The sequence below is a fragment of the Apus apus genome, chromosome 1 (genome assembly GCF_020740795.1).
Source record: "Apus apus isolate bApuApu2 chromosome 1, bApuApu2.pri.cur, whole genome shotgun sequence".
NCBI lineage: Eukaryota > Metazoa > Chordata > Aves > Apodiformes > Apodidae > Apus > Apus apus.
In genome coordinates, this window is record NC_067282.1 from 109,662,182 (window position 1) to 109,686,702 (window position 24,521).

The window sequence follows — 24,521 nt, forward strand, 5'->3', positions numbered from 1 at the left end:
GGTGTGTGCAGCACAGACAGCTGGCATTAGGAGCTCAGGAAATAAGGAAAGGCTAAACTACTTGGAGAAGATAAGCATGAAGTTCCCATGCAGGGCAGATGTCTCCTCCAGGATGACACTTGCAGAAAACACAGGCTTATCATCTAAGACGCTGAATCTGCTAGAAAGGTATAAAAAATGTCACGTAATCCTAGAAAAACTGAATGCTAAATTACAGCTTCACATCATAAACCTGCCCACAGTGTGTTTGGAGGCAGAACCCGACACTGGCCTCTTTCAGCAGAAGAATCAGAAAACACTTGTGACACACAGGGCCACATTGTGCTCAGATGTGCCTGCTGCACCCTGCACACCCTCTCTCCTGATCCCAGGCTTGAGTGTTTGAGTTTAGTCACAGCCAGCAATGTTTTATCCACCCACCAGTGGAAAACAGTGATATTCAGGAACAGGCACAGAACAGTGTGAAAGAGAAAGGAGAATACTCAGCTGAAACACAGGGAAAGCTGCGTGTAGGCAGGCAGTAATTATATAGGACAGGATTACACGTGCCTGCGTATCCCAGGGAGCCGTCAAATACAGCCTTAAAGTTGGCCTTTGTTTTTGAGATCAGATAGCTAAGTACCTAAAATTACCTGATTGGAAGGAAATTTCAGCTGAAACAAAATAGTCCATTGCCTCACTGAATCAGGCTACAAGATGATTGCATTGTTCAATTGCTAAAGGCCACAGAGCACATTAGTAGCACTGTGTATGGTTTTATCGCCTCTTTCCCATGGGCAATGACACCTCCTCACTTTTTTCAAGTCAAGGTAATTAACTTTTGTCTTCTTTATTCAAAAGTCGCCAACGCTTTCAAGCAGTTGGTGTAAGTCATGCAGGGTTTTTCTGAATAGCACCTCTTTTCTCTTGCGAAGTGTTTCTTCTCAAAGCTAAGCAGTTCTAGCCTTTTGAATGTCCCTCCAATATCTGTTCAAATGTGTACAGCCTACACATGTTCATGAGCACAGCAAAAGCTCACTTTATGTAACACATCACAAAATACAGAAGGCTGTCATTTTTTTCACTGTCCTGTAGCTTTTTCCTCTGCTTTCTGAGCATTTGTTAAAGGTTCATGAGCTCAATAAAATTTATCAAAAATAAGATGCATTTTTCCACCCCGAATACTTACGTCTTAACCGATTAAACATTTATACTGAGGAAGTCAGTGTCTTGAATTTTTTAAAGTTAATTGCAAAGCCTGTTTTCTGCAGTATTGAGCTGTCTGGAACCACCGATAATCAATAGCAACCACCGATATCTCTTAACTTCAAGGAGAACAGGAATAGACCCTATGCTGGGCTTCAAATTTGCTGTGACTATGCAGGAAAGTCACTGTAGAGAGGTGAATAAAAATAGCTCATTGTTCTCCAGACAGCAGCTAAACACTTCCCCGCCTCACTTTACATAAGTAATAAATAAGCTGTAATGGGATTTATACAAACAGCACAGAAAATGCTATGCTGTCAAGTCCAGAATGCTGTCTGCAATGCTGGTCAGCTATGAAAATTAAAACAGAAGTAGGGGAGGGGTGGGTGAAGCTGTGACAAAAATAGTTACAGGAACAGATACAGCACCAAAATAAAAGAGGCTGAAAATCCCTGGGACTGCTCAGTTTGGACAGTAGACAAAGAAGGAGATGCACCACCAGTAAGGACTCTAATGGGCAGAACAGAGGAAGCAAGAGGATAATCGAAGCAGCTACAAAAAATGTTAAAAAATAATATTTATGTATACGTCTACAGTCATACTAGTATTTACTGGTAAAATTAAATGCTGTTTTGATTTTTATCCAACTGATACATCCCTACTACCTGTGGCATGGCCACACTGCTGTGTCATACGGCACTGCCACCTGTGCCAGCTGAAGCAGTGCTGGGGCTTCCCTGGAGCAGAATCCCAGGGCCCATTTAGGGCTGGACCGTGCTCACCTGAGGGCAGGGGCAGCCCAGGAGCCCCTGACACCTGGTCTGACAGCTGGGGGGCCAGCTGGGCAGTGGGTTGGGGCAGCTACACCATACTGAGAGCAAAGCTCAAAGCTTTAAAAGCCTGAGATCTTAAGAGAATCATGAACTTTCATCATACAGAGATTTGAGGAGTGGGTGGAAAAAGCTAGTGGATCAAAAAGATTTGTCTCACACCCACTCTGTATTCCTTGAGTTTGGGTGTAAACAAGTACACTCAGTTAAAGCAAAATTGCAGTTGCAGGGAATCAACTCTGCCTCACAACTTACAGGTACTTTTGTGCATGCTCTCAAAATAGCTGTGAGTGCACTAATAAATTATTAATTCCTGGTCTTGAATTTGTCACACAGGTCTGACAAGAGAAACTGAGTGGATTCCAATGAACGGAGATAACTTGAAATATTTTATGTATTTGTATGAAGACTATGGATTTCCTAGCTCTGCAATACCCCATAGGAAACATCTTCTTTGTACATTTATATCAACACTTTCTTGTTGCTCATTTTGTTTAAAGTAGGAAAGTACAAATGAAATAAAACTGAAAGCAGTAACTAACATTGAATGTACATATATTCAGGAATGATTTTTGACCTGAGAATAGGGAATAGTATAAATTGCAATTTGAGCAAAAAAGGAAGAAACACTTTTTTGGAAAAAAAAAAAAAAAAGGCAAAAAAAAAAAAAAAGCTAAACATTACTTGCAATTAATTTGGTTTCTTTCCTTTTGAAAAAAAATAAATATGGACAAAAGAGTTTTAAATTATTTGACAAAATGCAAGGTAAATGAGGACGGTAACATCTAATATCCTGTTGTGTACTTCTGGATATAGAACAGGAATCATGTATCCTGTGTAATTAAGGACATGCAAAGGGATGGCCTTTCTGGTGAGTTTAGCTAAATTCTTCTCTTGTTGTAGAGCCAAAATACTTACTTTTGGTTTTGAGAGTCTAAAATGCACTGGTGTTCTGATATCTATGCATCACTTTTAGTTTATACAATGAAAATAAAAGATGTAAGCTAGCTGGCAGAAAACCTGCAGCAGGTCATCCAGCCTTGATGGAACATGCTCCTGTATATAAGTTGAAGGATCACTATCTTCAAACAACCAAGTAAAAAGAGGACATTGAAATACTAATGCTGAGGGAAAATCATGTATGATTACATCAACTCTTACACACAGTGATTAATCTCTGACAATTGTTTTATACAAACTGTACATAAATGAAGACTGTTCAATGCATGATCGATCTATTTTTTGAAATTAGATGTCATTGTTAGAGAAATTTAATATGCTGTGTCTCCTTGGTGTCTCTTGTGTTACTTACTGTGAAGGGATAAGAGGAGCTGTTTTGTAATAATATTCTTCTACTGTTGATTGTAACTGTTCTGCAAGCTATGAAACTCTGCTGACTCTTGTTTATTCAATTAAAATAAAGACAATTATTCTGTTTAGAAAACAGATTTCAAGTTGAGTATGACTAACAATGGCATCCATTTAATTCTCATTTAATCCATAAGAAAACACAAAAGCTAACTGGCAATATTTTTGTATTTTAAGTTATTACATATATTTGCTTGGCTTTTTACAAGGAAATTAGAAAGGAGCCCTACTCACTGCAGCTCAACTGCAAGGACATTCTTCTATTTTTTACTTCCAATATTCAATTCCGTCATTGCTTACTATCCTGCTTCATCCTTATGTGCTTAAGGCTTATTTCCCTTAATACACTCCTCGGAGACAAATATTTCCAAAAACAGGTTGAAATGGAAGTGTCAAGAGGCAGAATGCATCAGGAACACCATAATTTACACACCGGTGAGATTCACATATCTATTCAATTGGAAATGAACAATTTCCCCCCACACTGCATTATCAGTCACTGATATTGGACTGCATTGTTCCTGCCAGTATGGAATTGATAAGAAAAAAAGACACAATCCCTTGAGCCAAAAGCATGTTGAAGGTGATATGAGTCAGGTCCTCCACTTCTATTATTTTTTACTCACTTAAAAAATGCTCATTTCAGAGAACTGTGGAAAGTTAAAGTCACATTTTATTCCCCTTATTTCACAGTTAGGAAACTTCACAGTGGAAATTCCAGGGGATGGGGAGAGTTGAGACCACAGCCCAGTCATCACGTCTGTGTATATGAGAAAAAAAAACCTGACCCCATCCCTGACACAGAAGTGCACTGCTTTTGCCACATTTCAACTCCTTTCTCCCAAATGGAGGGGTACCACCAACAGCCACCAAAGAATCTTCATGATGGGGAGGGACTAAGCAGAGACAAAGAATATGTTTCCTCAGCTTCATTTCTGCTTTAAAAGACATTTCAAAATATATATAATTTTAAGCCATCTCAAGTCTGATAGCTATGGGGCATGGGAATCAGCAAGGACCTCAGGTTAGGGCTTGGCATTATAAAGGATCTTAATTAAGCATAAAATTAGCAATTAAATGCTGGAGGAGGGGAAAGGCTGTGAAGGCTCCTTGTGTCTTCAGCTAGCAAATCGTTCTGAACTGTTCTGAACCAGTATGTGCACGTGATATTACTTTCAATCTGAGCCTTATGAAAGGGTCTGACTGCAGGGCATACACAGACCAGTGAGAGATGCCTTAAGCAACTCTACCATCTATTACTTGTGGCATGGAAAATTTTCCTCCCTAAATGTGACTTTTTGGCACAAATTTAGGGAAAGATTGAAGGCTTGCAATGAAAGATGAGCACAGAAATACATTCTAAGAGATAATGCAGTATCATACCTATTTCATACGTTTATGTGCCAGCCTTTGTCAGCCAAACTCGCTTACTGCTATATATTGACACCTCACTAATGAGATGACACATGACCACTCCTTGGCAGTGAAGCTAAAGGAATGGTTGCAGCAAAATAAATAGTTATTATAACTGAACCACAGAGAGCTAAACTCCACTCCACCCCACAACCTTTAACCTGCTTAATGAAGAAGCCATGAAACAAAGCAAAATAGTTTGATTTCAAAGTCATTGCTATGCTCTGGTCCTGGCATGGTGCTGGTGTGACAGTAAATCAAAGGGACAGTATTGTCCTCGTGTCACTAAGCCCTATGCATGTAAGGTGGAGGAAAAGTTTCCTTTGTTAACTCCCTACCCAGTCCTCTGCACTATAATTATTTTCTATCCCAGAGCTGAAAGAGAGACTTCTTTAACTGAACACATTTTTCTGAGAAACTGCTCAACAATGTGGTGGAGACATCTATTGTTAGAAAAACAGGAATAGTTATTGTGATGTACCCACAGCAAAGGGTTTAGTCTAAAGAGACACTGAGACCCCACATGTTTGGGAAGAGAATTTTAATCATTTGCCACCGAACAAAAACATGCTCTAATGATTTCTCTGATTGTCTGCAGAGAAAAATCCAAACATACTTAACTTGAAAGTGAAGGTAAAGGCAGAGGTAAAATAATTACTTTTACTGGAAAACTTTTGGTGAGTTCGAATATATTTCAGTCAATGGCTCTGGTTTAATCACTTTCAATTAAAATATTACAATGCTTCTGCATTTCTAAGACAGATAGTGTTAAAACTCTGGAGGCCTGGCTTTTTTTGCATAATTTGAATTGTAGAACTAAACTGGCAGTTCTGTATTTTCTCTGATTGTGTAAGCTATTATTTTTAGTAGTAAAAGGAAGGTTCCACTGTACTAGTTTATTTACTCTACCAGCAGAACACATGTAGTTACAAGCAACTGTGTTTATGGACATGAATTCCCAAAATCAAAGTCTTGAGATGAGTTCAATGGCATTTTACCAGGGCTGTGTTCAGTCCAGTCACACGGGTGATAAAGATGGCTCTTTTATTTATCCCTTTTTCGATGCTGTCTGTAAATTATTTGTGGGAAGATGTAATATAAATCTGACACTTTCACCATTTCGTATTATTAAAATATGATGTTGAGAGAAGAGAATTAGAGAAGGCTGTCCAAGGAAAGTAGTTGCATTTTTCTTGGTAATAGCTTGGGGACCAAAATGTTGAAACAATTTTCTTTTGCTCTTGTGACTAAGTCCTGGTTTCTCTAATGTGTGCACATTTAATTTGAATGAGTTTTTGCTTTATAAATCAAGCAGATTAAGTAATGTAGTTAGCAAAAAAATCACAATTTTGGCATATGAGCAGCCTAGTTCTACTGGTGCCTGAATAATTACAAAGAAAACTCCCCCTAACACCAGGGTTTTAGCCCTCAAAAAGTACTACAGCTTTTCTTCTTACTTTATGCCCCTAGATAAAGCAGTTCTCTAGAGACAAAAAAACTTGGGCTTGGATATAAGATCAGTCAGACCTGGTAAAATCCAGTTTTCTGGAGTCTTTGGAAACAGTCTGAAGCCATTTATAAAATAAACACAACTGTTCATATGTTATATTCACTTCCCACTACTTCACTTTGCAGTAACTGTGAAGTGGATGTTTTCAAAGATATCCTACAGAAGCCTGGTGACTAACTGCAAGTGCAATAGCAAAGTGCAGTACCAAAGTGACAATGTTCTAGCCCTGATACCAACTGTGGGTTTCACAGGCAACAGTGGTAGATGAATCTTGTCTTTGAAAATTAAATTTGATTTTGTCTGGATGCCGTACTGAGAAAAGTGACCTAATCCTTTGCTGTATTTTTAGTGAAAGTGGAATTCAATTTGTCTTTCTTACAGATGCTGCACTCTCAGTAAATTTTTTTTTATAGGTACTGCAATAGTTTCTATTGAGAGTGTTCTTCATCTAATACAGTGGTTCTTCATCTTCATCTAATACTGATGACTTTCCTAATTGATCAGGGTCAGAATGGGTCTTAACAGAGCTCCTTTCTATCAGGAGATTTCTAAGGCAAGTGCTGACCTGAGAAGAAATGCAGAAGTCAGAATCTAGCTGAACTCAACTCTGTAACGATACAACAGACAGTATTTTCTCTCCAGTGTGGGGCAGAAATTGTTAATTTTCTCTTCGCACATAGATGTTGACTGTGTGGTCCCCCTGTACTCAGCACTGGTGAGGCTGCACCTTGAATCCTGTGTTCAGTTTTGGGCCCCTCACTACAAGCAGGACATTGAGGTTCAGGAGCAAGTCCAGAGAAGGGCAACAAAGCTGGTGAAAGGTCTGGAGAACAAGCCTTAGAAGGAATGGCTGAGGGAACTGGGGTTGTTTAGTCTAGAGACAAAGAGGCTGAGAGGAGACCTTATTACACTCTACAATTACCTGACAGGAGATTATAGCAACGTGAGGGTCAGTCCCTTCTCCCAAGCAACAACTGACAGGATGAGAGGAAATAGCTTCAGGTTGTGTCAGGGAAGGTTTAGATTAGATATTGGGAAAAGTGTCTTAACTGAAGCATTGCCAGCAACTGGAACTGGCTGCCCAGGGAAGTGGTTGAGTCGCCATCCCTGGAATTATTTAAAAGACATGTAGACATGGTGCTTAAGGACAAAGTTTCTTTATTGGTGGACTTGGCAGTGTTAGGTTAATGGTTGGACTTGATCTTAAATGTCTTTTCTAGCCTTAATGGTTCTATGATTCTACATTTGGACACAAGGGGCAGGATTCACTTGCGTGCTTGGACACAAGAAGGGTCCACAGAAGTAGATGGACTCATCAAGTGCAGTGGGAGAACACAAAAGAGACTGAGAAGGGGAAGGTGAGAGTGAGAAGCAGAAGAAGGGATAGGCATAGGTTTCTGTTTTGAGAAACAAGCCAGGGAGCAAGAATGATTTCATGGCTACCAAGATCTCTGCTGCCATACTGCTTCTTTCCTCCTGCTCAAATTTTCCCACAGGCAGATCAGCAGACACACAGGAACAGGTCCAGCAGGCTGGAGAAAAGTGTGTGCTGGGCTGACACATGACAGATGAAAGCTTAGAGGAAGGACAAATACTTGAGGAGGCATCTCAGGACACTTTGGATCATCACTGTTACTGAACCCAGGAAAACTACCTTAATCCTCACCAACAGTTCTGGTATGTGCTGAGGTGCTGTTTTGGAGATGCAGGGTGAGTGATTGAAGAAGCTTGTGGGGTTGGATAATTAAGGCTCTTCTTAGTGTTGTTAGTTGTCCTCACAATTGCTGCCAAGGCTGGCCCTGGCCTGGTGGTCATACCTAGAATTAGGCAGGTCAGGAGAATATCCAAATTAATGATTTCCTACAGAAACCAGGAAAAGAGCAGAAGTTCTTAACTTTTACTGCACAGTCAAGTCTCAAATATACACACACGCAAATCAAACAAAGCTCTGCCCTGTGAAACACATAGTGTCCTCCTTCTCCTCCCTCTTTCCATGACAGCCACCTGTTATCAGAGCTGGGGTATGGTTTACCAGCCCTCTGGCTTTCACAATGTACTCAGCACTTCTCACATACTTCCTGCATGCACATCCGTGCACTCATCCTCCGTTTTTGTTGCTGAAGGTTAGTGCGGATAAATGAAAGCTTCCAGTGCCACTTTCTATGGCCAGTTTATATCTCTCAGATAATCTCCTGTGAGGTCATCCACCTCTTCTAAATGTCATGCACGCATGTGATCTGAAAGTTGTTACAGGCTGTCCTCACGGCTGAATGACATCCCAGTGACTCAGGCACTAATGCCTTCAAATGAGGCCGCGTCTTAATTCCCTTCTCTGACTTTTTCTCCAATAAAATGCTGTTGACCATCCTCACGCTGAGAGCTATCAAGCCAGGCCGTGTGAGGGGGGGAGAGCTTCGTGGAGATCGGGAGAATTACACTGGACGGCACTGCACGGTTGAGCAAATTCAGTCAACACCAAATTTGTACAGTCATTATGGCACAAATGGGACATCTGGGCTCTTCCCTGGCCCTTGAGAAGAGAGGGATGTGCTCTGCCAATGCTGCCTGTCCAGCAAGGCAAGAAAAAGCTGCGTGTGCTACAGTCGTGTCGCTGACCTAAAAAAAGAGCCAGGTCATTTTGTGGTGCAGCATGACACTGGGCCACCTTTGTCGCTGAAGCTCTGCTGATTTGCACCAGCAGTTGCTTTTGCCCACAGCCTCGGAGGTTCAGAGGGAGAGAGAGACACTCCAAAGAGTGTGGGCTGTAAGGGAGGAAAAAAGACAAACTGATTCCTTCACACCGTGGGAGGGTGAACTTTGTTTTCTGGATTGGTATTTCAAGTATAAAGCTCACAGCTCACCAGCGCTTGCCTGGAGAAGGAGCTCAGCTGATCGTGGGCTCCGGAGGAGCCTGGGGAGGAGAGTGATTCAGAAAGGTGGGACTGCAGCCTCCCAGACCCCATCCAGGTGGGGTGACAGCAGGCCTAGGAGTCAGGGAGGGAGGACTCAAAGCCTCCCTTCCCTACTTTTTCTTCCAGCCAGCTCCAGTCTTTGCCAGGCTGGAAGAGACTCCCACAGTTGCCCCCATCCAGCCTGCTCAGTTGGGTCTTCCTGCTCTGCTATCCTGCAGGGAGCTCCTTACATCTGTGAGGAAGCACCCAGGGTGCCCAGGATTTCTAGTACTTCCCCACAAAGCAGGGAATATCTCAGGTCTCTGAGAGCTTCTTTTTTCCACTGCAAAGTCATTCTGGCCTGCTTGAGCAGCACATGAACACTGAGAAGTGATTTTGCATTGCAGTTTGGCAGGGTTATGTCAGGAAACACACAAGTACGTTGATGCAGGTGCATTATTCTTCCAAAATTTGGCTTGTAGTGTCCCAGCATTCACATTTATGTTGCATTTTCCAGCAAATCTTTACCAAAAGCAGCTTCCAACTCTGCAAGATGGTCTCTGTCCAACATCTGTATTTACCTGGGGCAGGACAGGATGAATCTGACAGAAGAACACGGCTGTTGTTAGTCCTGCTTGTTGAGTTTTTTGGCTTACTGATACTTTGCATGTTTTCCTCCTCCTCTTCAAGGTAAAACAACAAAAGGAAAGGTGTGTCCAGAAATGCAAATTCCTAATATCCAGACCTAGAACTATTTCTATTCAAATTTCAAATAAGATGGAAAATTACCCACTTTATTTCTCTTTATGTGAGGCAGGGGAAAAAAACACAACAAAACTCTGATGTCAGAAGTGGTGGAGTTAATTTCCATACTACTCCAGTCAGTTGTCAAAAATGGATTCTTCACAGACTGATCTCAGCATAAGTGCTCAAGTCATGACATCCCCAGGGAGCAGCTTTTTAAAGAGCAGTGATGTTGAGCAATGACCTTCCGGTGGCTTCTCCTGTGAAGAGAGGCAGTGCTTTCAGGCAGGCACTTTGCATGCCCTTTGCCCTGTAAACTTCCAGCTTACTGACATACTCAGTAAATTTTCCACAGCAATTATGGTGTCTCCAAAGCATCATACACCAGCATGCATCTCAAGCTTTTTCCTGTTTAAGTCTTTTGTGTTTCAGCGAAACATCTCTATTTAGAAAATAATTTGCATGAATCACCAAAGTCTGTTAAGACCCACGCCTCATAGTTCAGAGGATTTTGTGATTGAAGGCTTACCATGAGCAGAAGATCCTAGAGGATAGCCCTCAGAGGGATTCAAAAGACCTTCAAATTCACCTCCTTGCCTCCAAGGTGGAGCCACTATACTTGCCTAATTCCAGGCAGATTTGTAGGCAATATATTCTTTACAGGACACTATAAAGATCTATCCATGATGGCAACTCTACCACCTCCCTAGGCAACCTAATCCAACATTTTGTTATCCTTACAGTTAAAAAGTGTTTCCTAATTTAAAGCTGATATTTGGCCTATATCAATGCAACATCTATGGGTGATATTACATGCAATGCTAGTACATGAAACATACAACATTGAGTAGAGCAAATTATAAAATTATGTCAGTCCTATGATTTTCTGTCCTAGGGGTAAATGGAAACCTTATATTTCCTAAGACAGATGAACATGCATGCAAGTGGCTCTTAAGTAAGGGCCTTAATCTCTCCTGAATCTTCTAAGTCAGATGACAAAAATAATGAGTCTTAAAAGAAAATGAGCTGGTACTTGCTGAACCCAATCAAGCAAGAGCTAAAGGACCCCGGTCAGGACAACTGGTAGCACCCAGTCATGTGAAGCTTCACCTTCTCTTAAGCCTATACAGATCAAAATCAAAGCAAAGCAGAAAAGGAAGAGGAGAAATGTCTGAAAGTCTAAAAGTCAAACCACAGACCACTGCACCAGACAAGGTGTGTAGCTCAGCACAGAGTTTACTGCCTTTACAGGCAAGTAGCTCAGATGAGTATTCAGACAGTAAATGCTATTAGAAATTCTATAATTCAAATGAAAAACACTAGCATGAAAAGAGTCAGGACACAAAATTTGATAAAGCTTCCACAACAATTCTGCTGATTGGGATTATTGGTCATGATGAAATGAAAGGTAAGTATAAGAAGTAACTTCCACAGACCATTTCTTGTCTGAATAGTCTTAGGGAGTTGAGAAAAGGACAGTAGCAAAGATGAGGCTTTTCTGCAGTTGCAGGTTACTACATGTAGTTGTGTAGTGGACATAAAGGGGTTAAAATAGTTTGGGAAAACACAGACTTTTTTCTTTTATTTTTCTGAATACAAACTTTCACCATTTATAACAATCTAAGAAAATAATACTATTTTTCTCTCCCCTCTAGCCAGTTTTATTATATGAGAAAGTAACTCTAACTTCCCAGCAGACCATTAGCATCCAAAACATCAATCCCATCTAAAAGCATAAGCATAATGAAGGCAACCATTTCTATCACTGAATGCACCAGCTTTTAAAAATAACATGCTGAAATGGGCCAAGAGGATTAGAACTTCACTCGTCCATCCTTACACATAAGTCCCATAGTGATGTCTGCTTTTATGGCAATGCAGGCTTGCACTGGAAGCCAAAGTTAAATAGTTTAAGGTCGAATAGCTTGGCTCCCCTTGGAGCTAGCATCTGTGACCTTTAGAAGACTCTGCAAACCAAAAGCTGGTAAATATTTGTTTCTCAGAGAAACCCAAACAATTAAGAGCAACAAGATTTATTGACAGCAGTGACTCAGAGCAGTTGCCTGTTGGGAGGGCAGTTGCCAACACTTTCTGAGTGTTTCTGTAGTGCCCATCACACACAACACAGTCCTGAACCAAACTGGACAGTTTGGTGTCACCTTGCTAACATAATCACCACATATTACTAAGTAGGAAGGACATTGTCTTGAGCAGCACTGGCCGTTAGGATTGCCTGAAGGGATCTGGGCCTCTAACTGCTCTTTCTGCCCTTGAAAGTGCCCTGAATACTTTTGTTCCTGATGTCTGAATTATGCCTACTTATTCTCTCCATTCATCTTTGTAGTTGAGAATTTCAGTGTGTGGAAAACCACAAATAGCCTATAGGGACTTCAGTTCTCTGCAGTACCTCTCTTCTGGAGGTTGTGGTAATGTAATTCTGGAGACTGTGGAAATGTGGTATTTACTCCACTTACTCTTTTCTGAAAATATGAGGAAGAACAGGAGAGGGCCCTACCTGCCTAGCTTGGAAAAAACAAAACAAAACAAAAATAAAACCAAACCAAACAAACAATCATTTAACGAACACATTTCCAGAGGGTGAGGCTGTAGGAAACAAGCCTTTCTCTTTCTAAAGTAACCCAAGTGAAATCAGGGATAGCAACAGCAAGGGCAGCCATGCAGCACTGGTGACTGAAGACTCTGCTCCTCAAAGTGTCAGTGAAGGCTGCAGCAGGGCAGCAGAGCTTATTGCTGCCTTTCCCTGGCCTTGCTCACTAGGCCCTGACCACTCCATACAGACCACTGATGTGATGTCTACACATCAAGAGTTAGTGCATTAAAAATAACATGCTGTATGTAGAAACTCCTCAAGTTCTCTTCCGTAGCTGATGTAGGGCTCAATTGTAATGGGCCTGATCTTTAATACAACCTTTCTTCTAATAGGACCTTTGGGAGCTGAATATACCCTTCATGTCAGGTGAGAATGCTGGTATACAAGGCTGAAAAATGAAGACAGATACTTTGGCCCCCAGAACTTCTCTAATCTAAGAACACTGCATGTCTACTTGTAGTAGAGCTGAGGGCAAAATTCGTGTTGGCTTCAAAGGAAACCCCTATTTCCATACAATGCTGTAAACTTGGAACTGGAAAATATTACTCTATCACAAAGCTCATTTTAAAAACATGCAAAATAGAACCCCCTGCAGAAGATCTCTCAGACTTTTAACAGCTGTTTTGGTTTGTCAGAGGCAAATGAACCTGCTTGGGGAAAAATGGACAGGTAACTTGTATGGTGATTGCTTGCTTGCTTGATTGCTTGATTGATTATTCCTACTTACAGCCCATTAACCACAGTCAGGAATGCTGTGAAATATCAGGGTGTGCAGTATGTTTGCACAGATTGCTTGTTATTTTACACATACAGTGGGCAGGTGGCAGAAGTGAGTGGATATGGCTGTTTCAAAGCATCTCCTGAACTTGAGTGTTTTCTTTTCAAGGGAGTGTAATCATCCAGCCCTAGAAATGATGTTAGGGTGCTGATGTGGAGAAGTGTAGGGGAACAGACCTCATGCAATCTATCTTTTTAAAAGCTTTGGCTTAGCTAGGGTAATGAAAGTCCTATCCTAGTAATGCACAGTATATCCCTACATAGTGATGGGCTGGAAGTTTGCCTCAGGCCTAATTTGTGAAGCTAATATATTCATGTTTACACTTTTATTTTACCAGGGCTGTACACACATTCATATATTACTGTGTGCTAAATTAAGGTGTAGGCACAGAGATTGTCTAGTCCTCTACATATATAAACCTACTTACCTTTTTAAATCAGGTTTCCTCTGACCAGATTTGTTATTCCTATTTTGCATATTAAGGAAATTTTCTTTGTGGTAACTTGCTTGTTGATCCATCATTCAGCGAAGATGAAGACTGGATGAGGCCAAGAGGCAGGGAAACCATAGTTGTACCCTGTCCAGATGGTTAATGTTGGCCTAAACTACTGTGTTACTGTCATTGCATGATCTCCAAAAAGTGCTAATATTGTGATTACTTGTAATTTTAAAGAATTTGAAGCATGTACATTTATTTTTAATCTCCTCTCCCTTTCAATGGTAAGATATCAAATTTACACCATTGTATGTTAGCTCCATTTAACCACATTTCTCATATAACTCCAGCTTTCATTTGCATCCTCCCCTTTGACACAACTGCTGTAAGGATTAGAGGAGGTTCCTAGATGTCCCTCCATGTACTAGGGAGGAGGATGCAACTGGACTAGTTTTGTGTGTGCGAGGACTCCCCATGTTCTGGAATAAGCATGGAGTTCTGCTGAAGAATATTCCTCACCTCAAAAGAGCACTGTCTTTCTACTGCAGGAGGAGTTTTGCCAGTCCACCCGAGATGGCATCTCAGCCTGACCCACATCCCTCAAGAGGATGTGTGCTTATCCCAGGTGCATAGCTTGGTACCTCTGCAAGGCTGGAGTAGCCCATCCAAGGGCTGCTGACTTCTGATTGCAGGCAAATCCCATGGTTCTGCTGAGAGACCAGTGTCCTTGGGAGATGGGCCACCTGGGAGACCGATGGACAGATGAGTCTTTGCAGTACTGAGTAGGTGGTTTGCTCTCAGGCATTTCAAACCTTATGTATCCCTCCAAAGGGTTTCACAGGTTTCAGGTCCATCTATGCCCTATGCTTTTACCTGCCTACAATTTTATTTCTTCAGTGTGACAGAGGAACTAACATACAGCAATGACTTTTCTGCTGCAGAAAAAAAATCCAAAAGTCCCCTGAAAATTCTGCTGTTGTACCAAGAAAAGGATGCTGCACTGTCATGCCAAGCACATACTTCTGGGAGTCAGAGAGTGGACTATCTATGTTCGCTCCCTTTGAGCATCACTTAGGTCAGATGAGACCAAAATAAACCTGCTAAAAACCAGAACCAGTTTAAGTAGACTATGTGTTTTTTTCAGAGTAGACAAACCCTTCCCCTTCCGTGAGGAAGTCAATATTTGCATTGTTGCTGGCACAAGAACTCTGAATTAAAAATTAGTATAAATGAGCTTATAGTACATAGTTCTTGGAGAGTGCTTTAGGGATGAGGGCTTGGCACACTGCTATCCACAGCTTGTATGCTTCCCTGATATGCAACCAGCTCATATCAGGGGAAGAGGGGAGATTGCTGAAGCCATGGCTTGCTGGGACTCTATCCTGGCAAAGAAAATTTGACATACACAGTCCAGTTCCTGCAACTAAACTAGACATTTCATCCAGGAGTGGGTTTTAGAGACTTTGTCTACTGTAGAAGGAGATGTCTCTCTTCCTATTTGGTGAACAGGGCCACCAGAACCTTGTGCTGCTATGGAATGGCTCTGAGCTCAACCTGACAAACAACTGGTGAGACTTGCTGATCATTCTGTAATTCATGAAGATCAGGAAGGTGAATAAAATACATCCCATCAATGTCTTTTCCATACTCCTGTGTGGCTTTATTCAGTCAGAAGTCATTAGACAAAAAGCCTGCTGCAAACTTGGTGGTTTGCCATCCATCCTTCATCCTTCAGTACATGCAATTAATTCCAGCTGCACTTCACTTGGTGAGAAGGCTCTTCCTTAGCTATTCCTCCCACTCTCAAACCTGAGTGTTTGTGAGCAAATGAAATAGGATTACCATGTACAGGTGCAACCTCTTCAGTCCCAAGGGTAAGCCTGAGAGTTGCAGATCGTGGAGGGACTGGATTCAAGTCACTAGGTAACATGCTGCTTCTGCTGCTAACAATGATGGCAGGGATGATGCCATAGTTTACAGATTCTACGAACACTTTTAGTGATCAATGCAACCATCAGGCTCTCATTATCTCATAGAGTAACAGCACTCACAGCAGCTCATTACACTGTAACTTTTACTTTGCTAAGCATCAGTCTGTATCTTAGAGAGCATTTGCTTGAATGTGAATTAGGGCATGAAAGAGGTTGGAAGAGCTGAATCCTAACCAGTTTATGTGAAAAGCACCTTGATCCAGAGAGATGTCTGCATGCTGCAGCTTTACTTCATCTATATGGTGCCCCAATATTGGAGAATATAATTTGTGTGTTCTCCTCTGTGGTCCCAGGGCACTGCTTGTTCCTTACACTTCAGTCCCTATGAAAATACCACTACTAATTACAAGTAAACGTATTAAGAGACCATTGCAACACTAGGAGCTGGTCCCTATTTCCTTCTCAATTTCTTAGGCCTGAGGTGTGGATCCCAATTATACTGGTTTTGTACTGGGCACAGGTGTCAGTAGTACGACAGAAACCATGTCTGGGTGAATTGGGCTATTTGCAGTGAGGTCAGAGCTGGACTGTGCTGGATGTATCCAGGCACAGACCAAAGGGAAGGACCCAGCTGTCATGCCATTAGTGGTCATACAGCCCAAAGCTGCACCTTTTGCCACATACATGTACAATGAAGTTCAGGAAACCAGTTCAACCAGGAACCCAGTTCAGCCAGCCACCAGGTTTTGGGGAGGCAGCAGTGTCTCATGGGGGTCAAAAATGTTCCTTTTGTAGCAAGGGCATCTCCACACACAGAGAAGAGAACTGTGAGCAGAGCAGCTTCAGCTAGCGCTGTACGTGTTCTTATTGTGCAAAATCAGCAGCCACCATGGTCTCTGAGCAGCCTGGAGCTGGGTAGAGAGCAAAGCCCCCTTGGGCAGCTGCAGCAAAGGCAGCGCTGTCTACCTGGGGAGAGAAAGCACGGGCTTGATGCAGAACATCTCCAGTGCCACCAAACCATAACAGGAGCAGGCAGACCCCAAGCAACCCTCTGCCCTCCACTTTGAAGGCCATTAGTACATCTGCTCTGAAAGGGGCTCGTTAAAATACACATTCACCTTCATTATCCTGCAGCAGCATTGCCTGACTCATTCCCCTGCAGTTGCCCTAAATTGAGGATTCAAGTTAAAAACCTTCCCAACTTGTTTTTTGTTCACATCTAACCCACTGAGAGTGAAACAGAAGTCATTACATCTGTCTTCATGGGAGGTGAATGAGAAGGAACCTGAAAAAAAGGGAGAGGAAACAAATGAGGCACCAACTAATTGAAAGACAGTTCCTGCATGCTGCCTTACGGTTTGACACAGGATGCTTTCTTGCATCAATGTAGTTAGTGCTCAAGTAAACCAGCTGGGGCATATCCCCAGCCCAGGTGTGGCAACGGTATGCCTCCTTTCCTCCTTCTTTTCCCACAAAAGCACAGAAAACTGCCACAGAACTATGGCTTAGCAGCCATGGTCTTGCAACCATGGTTTAGCAGCTGTGGCCATGCAGCAGACTTTGGCTGGGATGCCTGCTCTGACTCCTAGCCACACTAGACCTCTTCTCCCCAGTGGCAGATAGAGGCTTGCACTCAGCCACAGTTTTTCTTGCCAGCATTGTCCCAGGTCTAGACCCCCTCCTAGGTGGTTCGTGAATGGATACAGTTTGCCAAGGATTTGCAGAGTCCTCCAAGGGGCTGGGGAATGCACTGCCTTGCACTCATTTCCTGCTCCCCCAGTCTATGGGTGGAGTGTCCTCTGGGCACCTCCATCTCCTTCACACACAGACAGCCTCCCCCTGCCAAAATGGAAACCTCACAGCCTAAGCCCACCTCACCCAAGCTGGTAACTTTCTCCTTTGTTTTTATACACAGACGTGATCTCACCAGACACTGTTTGTAGGTGCAAGAAAATTTCTCCCTCTTACTGTCTTGTTCTTTGAGACTGCCTTCCTGGGCTAAATATCCTTTGCTTTAAATAGATGAGGTGACCCAAATACAACTGTGAATGATTTATTCAAGGATGAAATAAAGACTCTAGTCCAATGATTTTTCCAAGACAACTTACATCAATATGATCTTTCAGACGAATAGTTTCCAGAAAATCTATATGCTACATCATACCTATCATATTAATAATTTGGATCACTTTTTCTGTATTTGCTATATTCATGTGATATGCTGTCAAGCATCTGAAGCATTTGCTCTGTTGTCCTCTGGACTGCACTGATTTCTTCTGGAACAAAGTGTAGGTCAGAAATCCTCTGCTGTGGATTTTTGTAATGAATATTTTTCAGTAAGCCACTCACTACTAGTGAGCCTAGTTTTACTTGTACAGCTCTTTTTATAACCTTTACTCTTAAAAAATAATTGGGAAAATTCACAATAGTAATTGATGTGTTTATTAACTGATGGACTAGTTGCAAGATTAAACTGAACACAATGTTGTAATTCAGACCTTTTTCAGCTTTGTACAGGAAAAAAATAACTTCAAGTGTGGAAGCCAACATTTTTCCCAGCACACAGTCTACTGCAGTATAGCAATTATTTCAACAAAAAATATACTAAAAGCCTGAAATCTAAATCTAATTTAAAGTCTAAATGATAAACACTATTAAAAATGCACTATCTATTCCCAGCAAATCATGTATCATCGAAACACTAATGTTTCCCTACTATTAAGCAACATCTAGTGAGTCAAATGTTAGGTCTGACTTTCAAATTACATCTGAGAAAAATAAGTTCATGGCTTGACTGCATCCCACCTAGTGCTAGATCTGTTCCTGAGACTCGTAAGTTGGCTATTTAGTCACTGCCTGCTCTTTTGCTAATGGACATTAAATATTCCTCCAAAGGTGCCAAAGACCCGAGCTGCTGTCTGGAGATAATTTGTCTGTTGATAAAGGAGGGTACTGGCTGAGTAGACTCCCTAGTTAGACAATGCTAACTGCCTAAAAATGGAGAGGGAGAAACCTCATTTCAATAATGATAATCTTTTTTTGTCACCCAAGAGCAAGGGACGGGAAAGGATTTGACTTCATTTCAATTACAAGTGAAAGAAAAAAAAAATAAATCTCTGGGCAATAAACAGCTTTATGAGGATCGTGATTCTTACTCTATCAGCCAGCTTGCCATGAAGATGAAATAGGTATGAGAGGGAATTGCACAGCAAATCTGCATACAATTATAGGACCTGCTTATGTGACACTGGTATTAAATCAATTAAGATAAATCAGTGCTGGCTCCTGTGGCAAGGCACTGCAATCAGCTGGCAACTGACCTGTATAAACTGCAGCTCCTGAACAGAATTCCTTTGGAGAACAAGTGGCACACAACCAGTTTGGTTAACACAGCATGTCTCTGGGCACAGGCCTGAGCCTCAGTGGGCTTCTGAAGCTACAGTGCTTGTGGTCCATGCTCTGCTGGTACGTGCCAGCAAAACCTGTGCAAGCCTGGGCAATGCCTGGCCTGGGAGGGAGAGGAAAAGTCATGTTGTCTTCACCTGCCGATGCATCACTTGATAGGGGGAACAAGCATGTTTTGTCTGCTGCTGGCAATACACACAGTTGCCCAAGCCAAATCTCTGACTCCTTTCTGGTACATCTGGATCCAGAGGAAGCAGGATTTAATTATGTGTCCTCAAGCCCAACTTCTATGGCTTACCATCGTGATGCAGCTTACCTCATGGAACAGGTTGCCCAGGGAAGTTGTGGCTGCCCCCTCCCTGGTAGTATTCAAGGCCAGGTTGGGTAGGACTTTGAGCAACCTGGTCTAGTGGGAGGTGTCCCTGCCATGCAGGGATGTTGGAACTAGATGATCTTTAAGGTCCCTCCTAACCCAAATCATTCTATGATCCTATGCCTGAAGCACTTCACCAGCGCTGGGGGGCTGGTTGGGGCACTACATCTGCTTGGGAAGCTATATAGTGAAGCAGGCTGAGGACCTGACCTGGGCTGCAGATATTTCTTCTCTATTGTATTTTTGGGTGTCCTCCCACTCCTCTCTGAGCATCAGCTTCTGACTGCATCACATCCCAGCCTGCTGCCTCAGAGCCATCATGGCACCATAGGCAATGGGGCTGGTGGATGGCAAGTATATGGTGAAGAAGACTTGCTGATGATAGAACTGCTTCAGAAATGATCCTCAAACTCAATTCTGTACTGAAGGCACAGCTCCCCTGCTATCCTGCACTTACCCCTCACTCTCCTGGGGAAAGTATGACGGTACAGTGCCAGCTTGCTGCTTTGAAAGAGTGGAGGTTTATCTGCATCTTGTGTTAGTGACTTCTGGTACCTTATGGGGTTGAACTGGGGAAAGCAGTATCTTTGGGAGTTGGAGTATTTAAGGCCTAGTCTCTTATCACCACCAAGCAATGAGGAGTGACAGCTACCTGATCTCTGGTTTTTCCAAATCAGGAAAAGCATCAAGCCAGAAGCATGAACTCAACTGCACAGCTCTGCTAAAATATCTGAAATACTTCAGAGCTGTCTCAACATGGACATAGGCAATGCCACTGGAAAAGAGGAACAAGGCATCCATTTCCTTCTACATCCCCACTGCCTGTACATGTAATTTTGTTAGCAAGGGGGAAGATTTTTTGGCAAAATACTGATTTATGGTCTATAATGTCATGATAGAAAGTAGATTCAAGAAATAAATCAGTTTTCAGATCTATACAGCAATGAAGAATTATGTTTTGGGAGTCCTTCTCCACAAACAAAGCAGAACATGCTTACATATTGGTCTGCTTAGCAAGACAGTTTAGGGTCACTAGAACAGCCGCATGACATGCGTGATCCTCATTAGGATCCAAGCAGCTCCCAAACACTCCTTGATTACAGGGGTGAGCCAGGATTTCATGACATCACATAAATAAATATAAGAAAATACAGCAAAAAATATTTACCTTTGTCTTGAGCAAAAGGTGAAATTTTTCAGTCCTGTGGGATCCTTCTCTGCCCCCAAGCCTGCTGGCTCATGATGCAGGAAAACGGTCTGGCATTTATCAACCCTGTCAAGGTTTGCAAGTAGTGAATATGTTTAACTTGGGCAGAAAGGTGTCAGAAGGAGATTCCTGAACACTTCCACCCAGAGCTAGGCAGGGAGAAAAAAAAAAAAAAGCAGCAAGCTTTAATAGGTCAGAACGTGTAGCCCACCCAGAGCTACTATTTCTGGTAGAAATTAGACCCTGAATGGCCTGGGTGAAAATCAGGGATAATCCCTGTATACGTGCTTCTAATTGGGACAAACTGAAAGTGAGAAAGCTGAGCAAGTCAGCCCTGGCCCATCCCTGGGGGCTCAGGGTTTGTTCCCGCCTGGTAAGCCTAGAGCACAATTATGCAAAGCCTCCTCTATAAAACAGAGGCCCGACTGGGGGAATCTATTTTTGTCACCACTTTGTACAAATGTGTTACCCTTGTGATTTCCAGCCAGGTCATTCCAAGTCAGCTGCTTTGGCTGAGGCTGTTGGTGGAAGCTCTTCTGTCTGCCCAGTCCCTGGCCCCTCTGCTTGCCCAGCTTCAGCTCCTGGGCAGGCTGGATGAGGGGATGTGCCTGTGGCTATTCTGGTAGCTGTGAGTTATGGCAGTGTCATGTGAAGCAAAGAGCCCAGAAATGCATGTCAAATCGAACCAGTGACTAATCATGATATTTTGGTTGTCTTAGTGCCTGCCGGGCAAAGATTTATGGGCTTAGAACATTTTCATGTAATAATCCCTGGGTGCTGGTTTGATCTTCAGCAGAGGCTTCCTAAGAGAGTGCAAAAAGAGGATGAAAAGGGGGCTGCAAACCCAGGGGAAGCAAGGTCTGATCTTACCTGAATTTGAAATACAAACAAGAGAGGAGGAAAGCCAGTGCTTCCTTCTCATCTGTGCCTGCTCAGAGCCATGCACTGGCAGCCAGAGAGGATCTATTTGATCTGCCTGCGGAGGAAGAAGGGTTGAGGGCTACGGTTGAACAGATACAAAGTGTCACTTCTTGGGATTGTCATCTAGCTCCCTCATCTGTCACCTGATGGGCAGCCAAGCAAGTGCTCCGCACAACTGTGGACCATTCATCCTTGCACAAGTGACGGAGGTGAGAAAAGTAAGCATCCTACAGCTGTTATGACATTCAGCTGTTTCTTTCTATGAAGGAATGCATTGGATTTACTACAGATCTATTAACTGTTCCCCCATGCCGGGCAGGATTCTGATTGAGACTGTTTTGTTGTTGTTGTTTGTTTGGGTTTTTTTTTGCGGGGGCTTTTCTCTAACAGCTGGAGGTTTGCTGGGCATTCAAGCAATGACTGTTGAGGAGAGCAGCTGTTTCAATATCTAATTGCATTTTAGCTTTAATAACTCAAGGGGAAAGTGTTGCATTGTCTGCCATGAGCTATTTCCTCTCCTACTGCAAAGCACACTGCACCGCTGTGCTCGCCCAGTACCAGACCCTGAGATCCGAGGGCTTTCTGTGTGATATTTTGCTGAAAGTGAAGGAAAATGAATTTCCTGCACACAAGTCCTTGTTGGCATGCTCCAGCGACTATTTCCGAGCAATGTTCAAAAGTTATACCCAAGAGTCTAAAGCCAGGGTAATTCACCTGCAAGTCGTCTCACCCACTGGTCTCCAGCACGTCCTGGATTTCATTTACACGTCTTTGTTGCCCCTTTCCTTTGAAAGCCTGGAAGATACCTTGGAAGCTGCAAGCTACTTGCAAGTGACTGATGCTATTGGCTTGTGCAATCAGTATTTAGTTAACAATCTTGCACTGGAAAACTGCTGCTTCTCTGCCAACGTGGCCAGGAAGTTCTACCTGCCGGATGCCTTAGCAGCAACAGAAAAATACATTGTCAATAATCTCTGGAAGCTGCTGGACTTGGATTTATCAGGACTGCTCGAGCTGAACTTCAGGTCTTTGCTAGCAGTGGTTGAATCACCAGATCTCCCCATGGTGAAAGAAACCCGCCTGCTGAATCTTGTGCTGCTGTGGCTGAAGCAGGACAAATCCAGGCTGACTCACACAATCAGCCTTTTAGAGCATATAAGATATGGCCTCATCCCAGTGGAAGAGCTGAGAAAAACCTACACACAGTCAGAAGTGCCCCTCTCCGCAGGTATTAAGTGCTTGATCATTAAAGCAATTAATTACCATACATCACTTTTCAAACAGCCTGTCCTGCAGGATAAATCCACCACTCTGAGAAACCAGAAAACTCGGATCATTCTGCTGGGGGGAGGGACAGCAAGGGAGGGGCTCGTCACTGATGTGGTGGCCTTTGACGTTTACAATCACAAATGGCGAGCTCTCACGCAGGTGCAGGACAGGGTGCAGAACCACAGCGTGTGCGTGGTGGGGAACTTCCTCTACGTCTTAGGGGGGGAAATAGAAAGCAGTGCCAAGGGTGATGCTAAAACTGAAAAGATCCTATCAGTTACGAACAAGGTCCATCGTTATGACCCGAGATTTAACGCATGGACCCAGATCACAGGCATGCTGGAAAAGAGATGCCAGTTTTCTTGTTGTGTCCTAGGCAAGGATATATTTGCCATAGGTGGAAGGGGTAAGGATGGGTCACTGCATTCGTCTGTGGAGGTCTACAACATCAGCAGGGACAGATGGACAAAGGCTAGGGAATTGCCATGCAAGTTATATGGCCATGCCAGTGCCATTTGCAAAAGCACTATATACATCTCGGGTGGCAAATACTCAGACCCAGCCAACACAAGTAAGGACGTGTATTCTCTGAGCTCCCTTGAAGGGCAGTGGATGGAACAAGCCCCGATGAGCATTGCTCGATTTGGGCATCAGATGGCAACAATCAGAGAAGCCATCTTCACCTTTTTAGGATTATATGAACCATTCTCTGAAATAGAAAGATACGACCCTGACCAGAACCAATGGACTCGGCTAAGGCCATTGATCTATGATCGATTTTCTTATGGCCTGGCAGTGGTAGAGGAAACGGCTCTTCTTATCGGGGGAAAGAAATGGCAAAACTCACAGGAAGTCCCTACACAAGACGTGGTTGGCTATGACATTGACAACGATGGCTGGGAAGAGATCTGCAAAGCCCCCTTGCCTTGGTGTGGGCTGCAGTGTGCAGTTCTGCAGCTCTCTGAACTGACTGATGAGCAGGACACTGACAGCCAGCAAAAGAGGCCACCAAACTGCTGAGCATACACACTGTGGGATCAGCATCACAGGAGATGAGCCAGCAGGGCGGTCCTTGAGAAGATTACAATGGTTCTGACTGTGACAGAGTAGAGGTTTTGCTTTGATAGGTCATACGCTTGGTGGAAACAGGCAAGAAAGTCTGGCTCCAAAATAGCAAAAGGTGCTGGGATTTATAGAGCTGGAAGCTGATCTCACTGAGGAAGGATGTAGCAAGTACCACATTTAGAGGTGAAGGACAAGAATCATAATCCCTGACTTTTGAAGAATAATACCTAGATAGCAATAAATAGGTGTTGCAATTCAGATTTTTTCAAAGGTTAAAAAATATAATCCATCTTTTCTGTTTTCTTAATCAGAGGTAATTTTCCCTGTCATTAAGTGCTATTGAATTTTATGCTATGGCTAAGCAAAATGGAAGTGAGCTGTATAAAGACTAGAAAATTGATGCCTATGAGAACTAATAATAAGCACTGCCAAGGAAAAGGTGTAATTTGATATCTTACATACTAGGCAAGAATGCCTTAGCTAACCAGTGTGAAATTACTGGACAGAAAGGATGGATTTTTTGCTCTGCAGACTCAGTTATGGCCATAAATTAAAACAGTGACTGATAGAAGCCACTCCTCTCT

General features: G+C 42.8%; 3 protein-coding genes across 10 annotated transcripts in view; 2 read left to right on the forward strand and 1 right to left on the reverse strand.

Moving 5' to 3' along the window:
• The window catches only part of SMPX (small muscle protein X-linked), a 52,830-nt gene extending 37,951 nt beyond the window's left edge, over positions 1 to 14,879 (forward strand). For 6 of the 7 annotated variants that reach the window (XR_007888448.1, XM_051608980.1, XM_051608981.1 and 3 more), the window contains one exon: positions 2,352 to 3,459. The gene's annotated coding sequence lies outside the window, so the exon portion shown is untranslated. Of the gene's footprint in view, positions 1 to 2,351; positions 3,460 to 14,314 lie in introns of those variants that run through there. The other variant, XR_007888450.1, reaches the window with a different exon arrangement.
• The window catches only part of CNKSR2 (connector enhancer of kinase suppressor of Ras 2), a 475,055-nt gene that overhangs the window by 227,903 nt on the left and 222,631 nt on the right, over positions 1 to 24,521 (reverse strand). The window lies entirely within an intron of this gene.
• Positions 21,352 to 24,508, forward strand: KLHL34 (kelch like family member 34). Its single transcript, XM_051608957.1, has one exon. It carries the CDS (start codon positions 22,105 to 22,107, stop codon positions 23,890 to 23,892), a length of 1,788 nt encoding a protein of 595 aa, XP_051464917.1. The 5' UTR covers positions 21,352 to 22,104; the 3' UTR covers positions 23,893 to 24,508.

Coding starts and splice junctions, on each gene's coding strand:
- KLHL34 (XM_051608957.1), top strand. CDS start 22,105: ATGAGCTATTTCCTCTCCTACTGCAAAGCACACTGCACCGCTGTGCTC.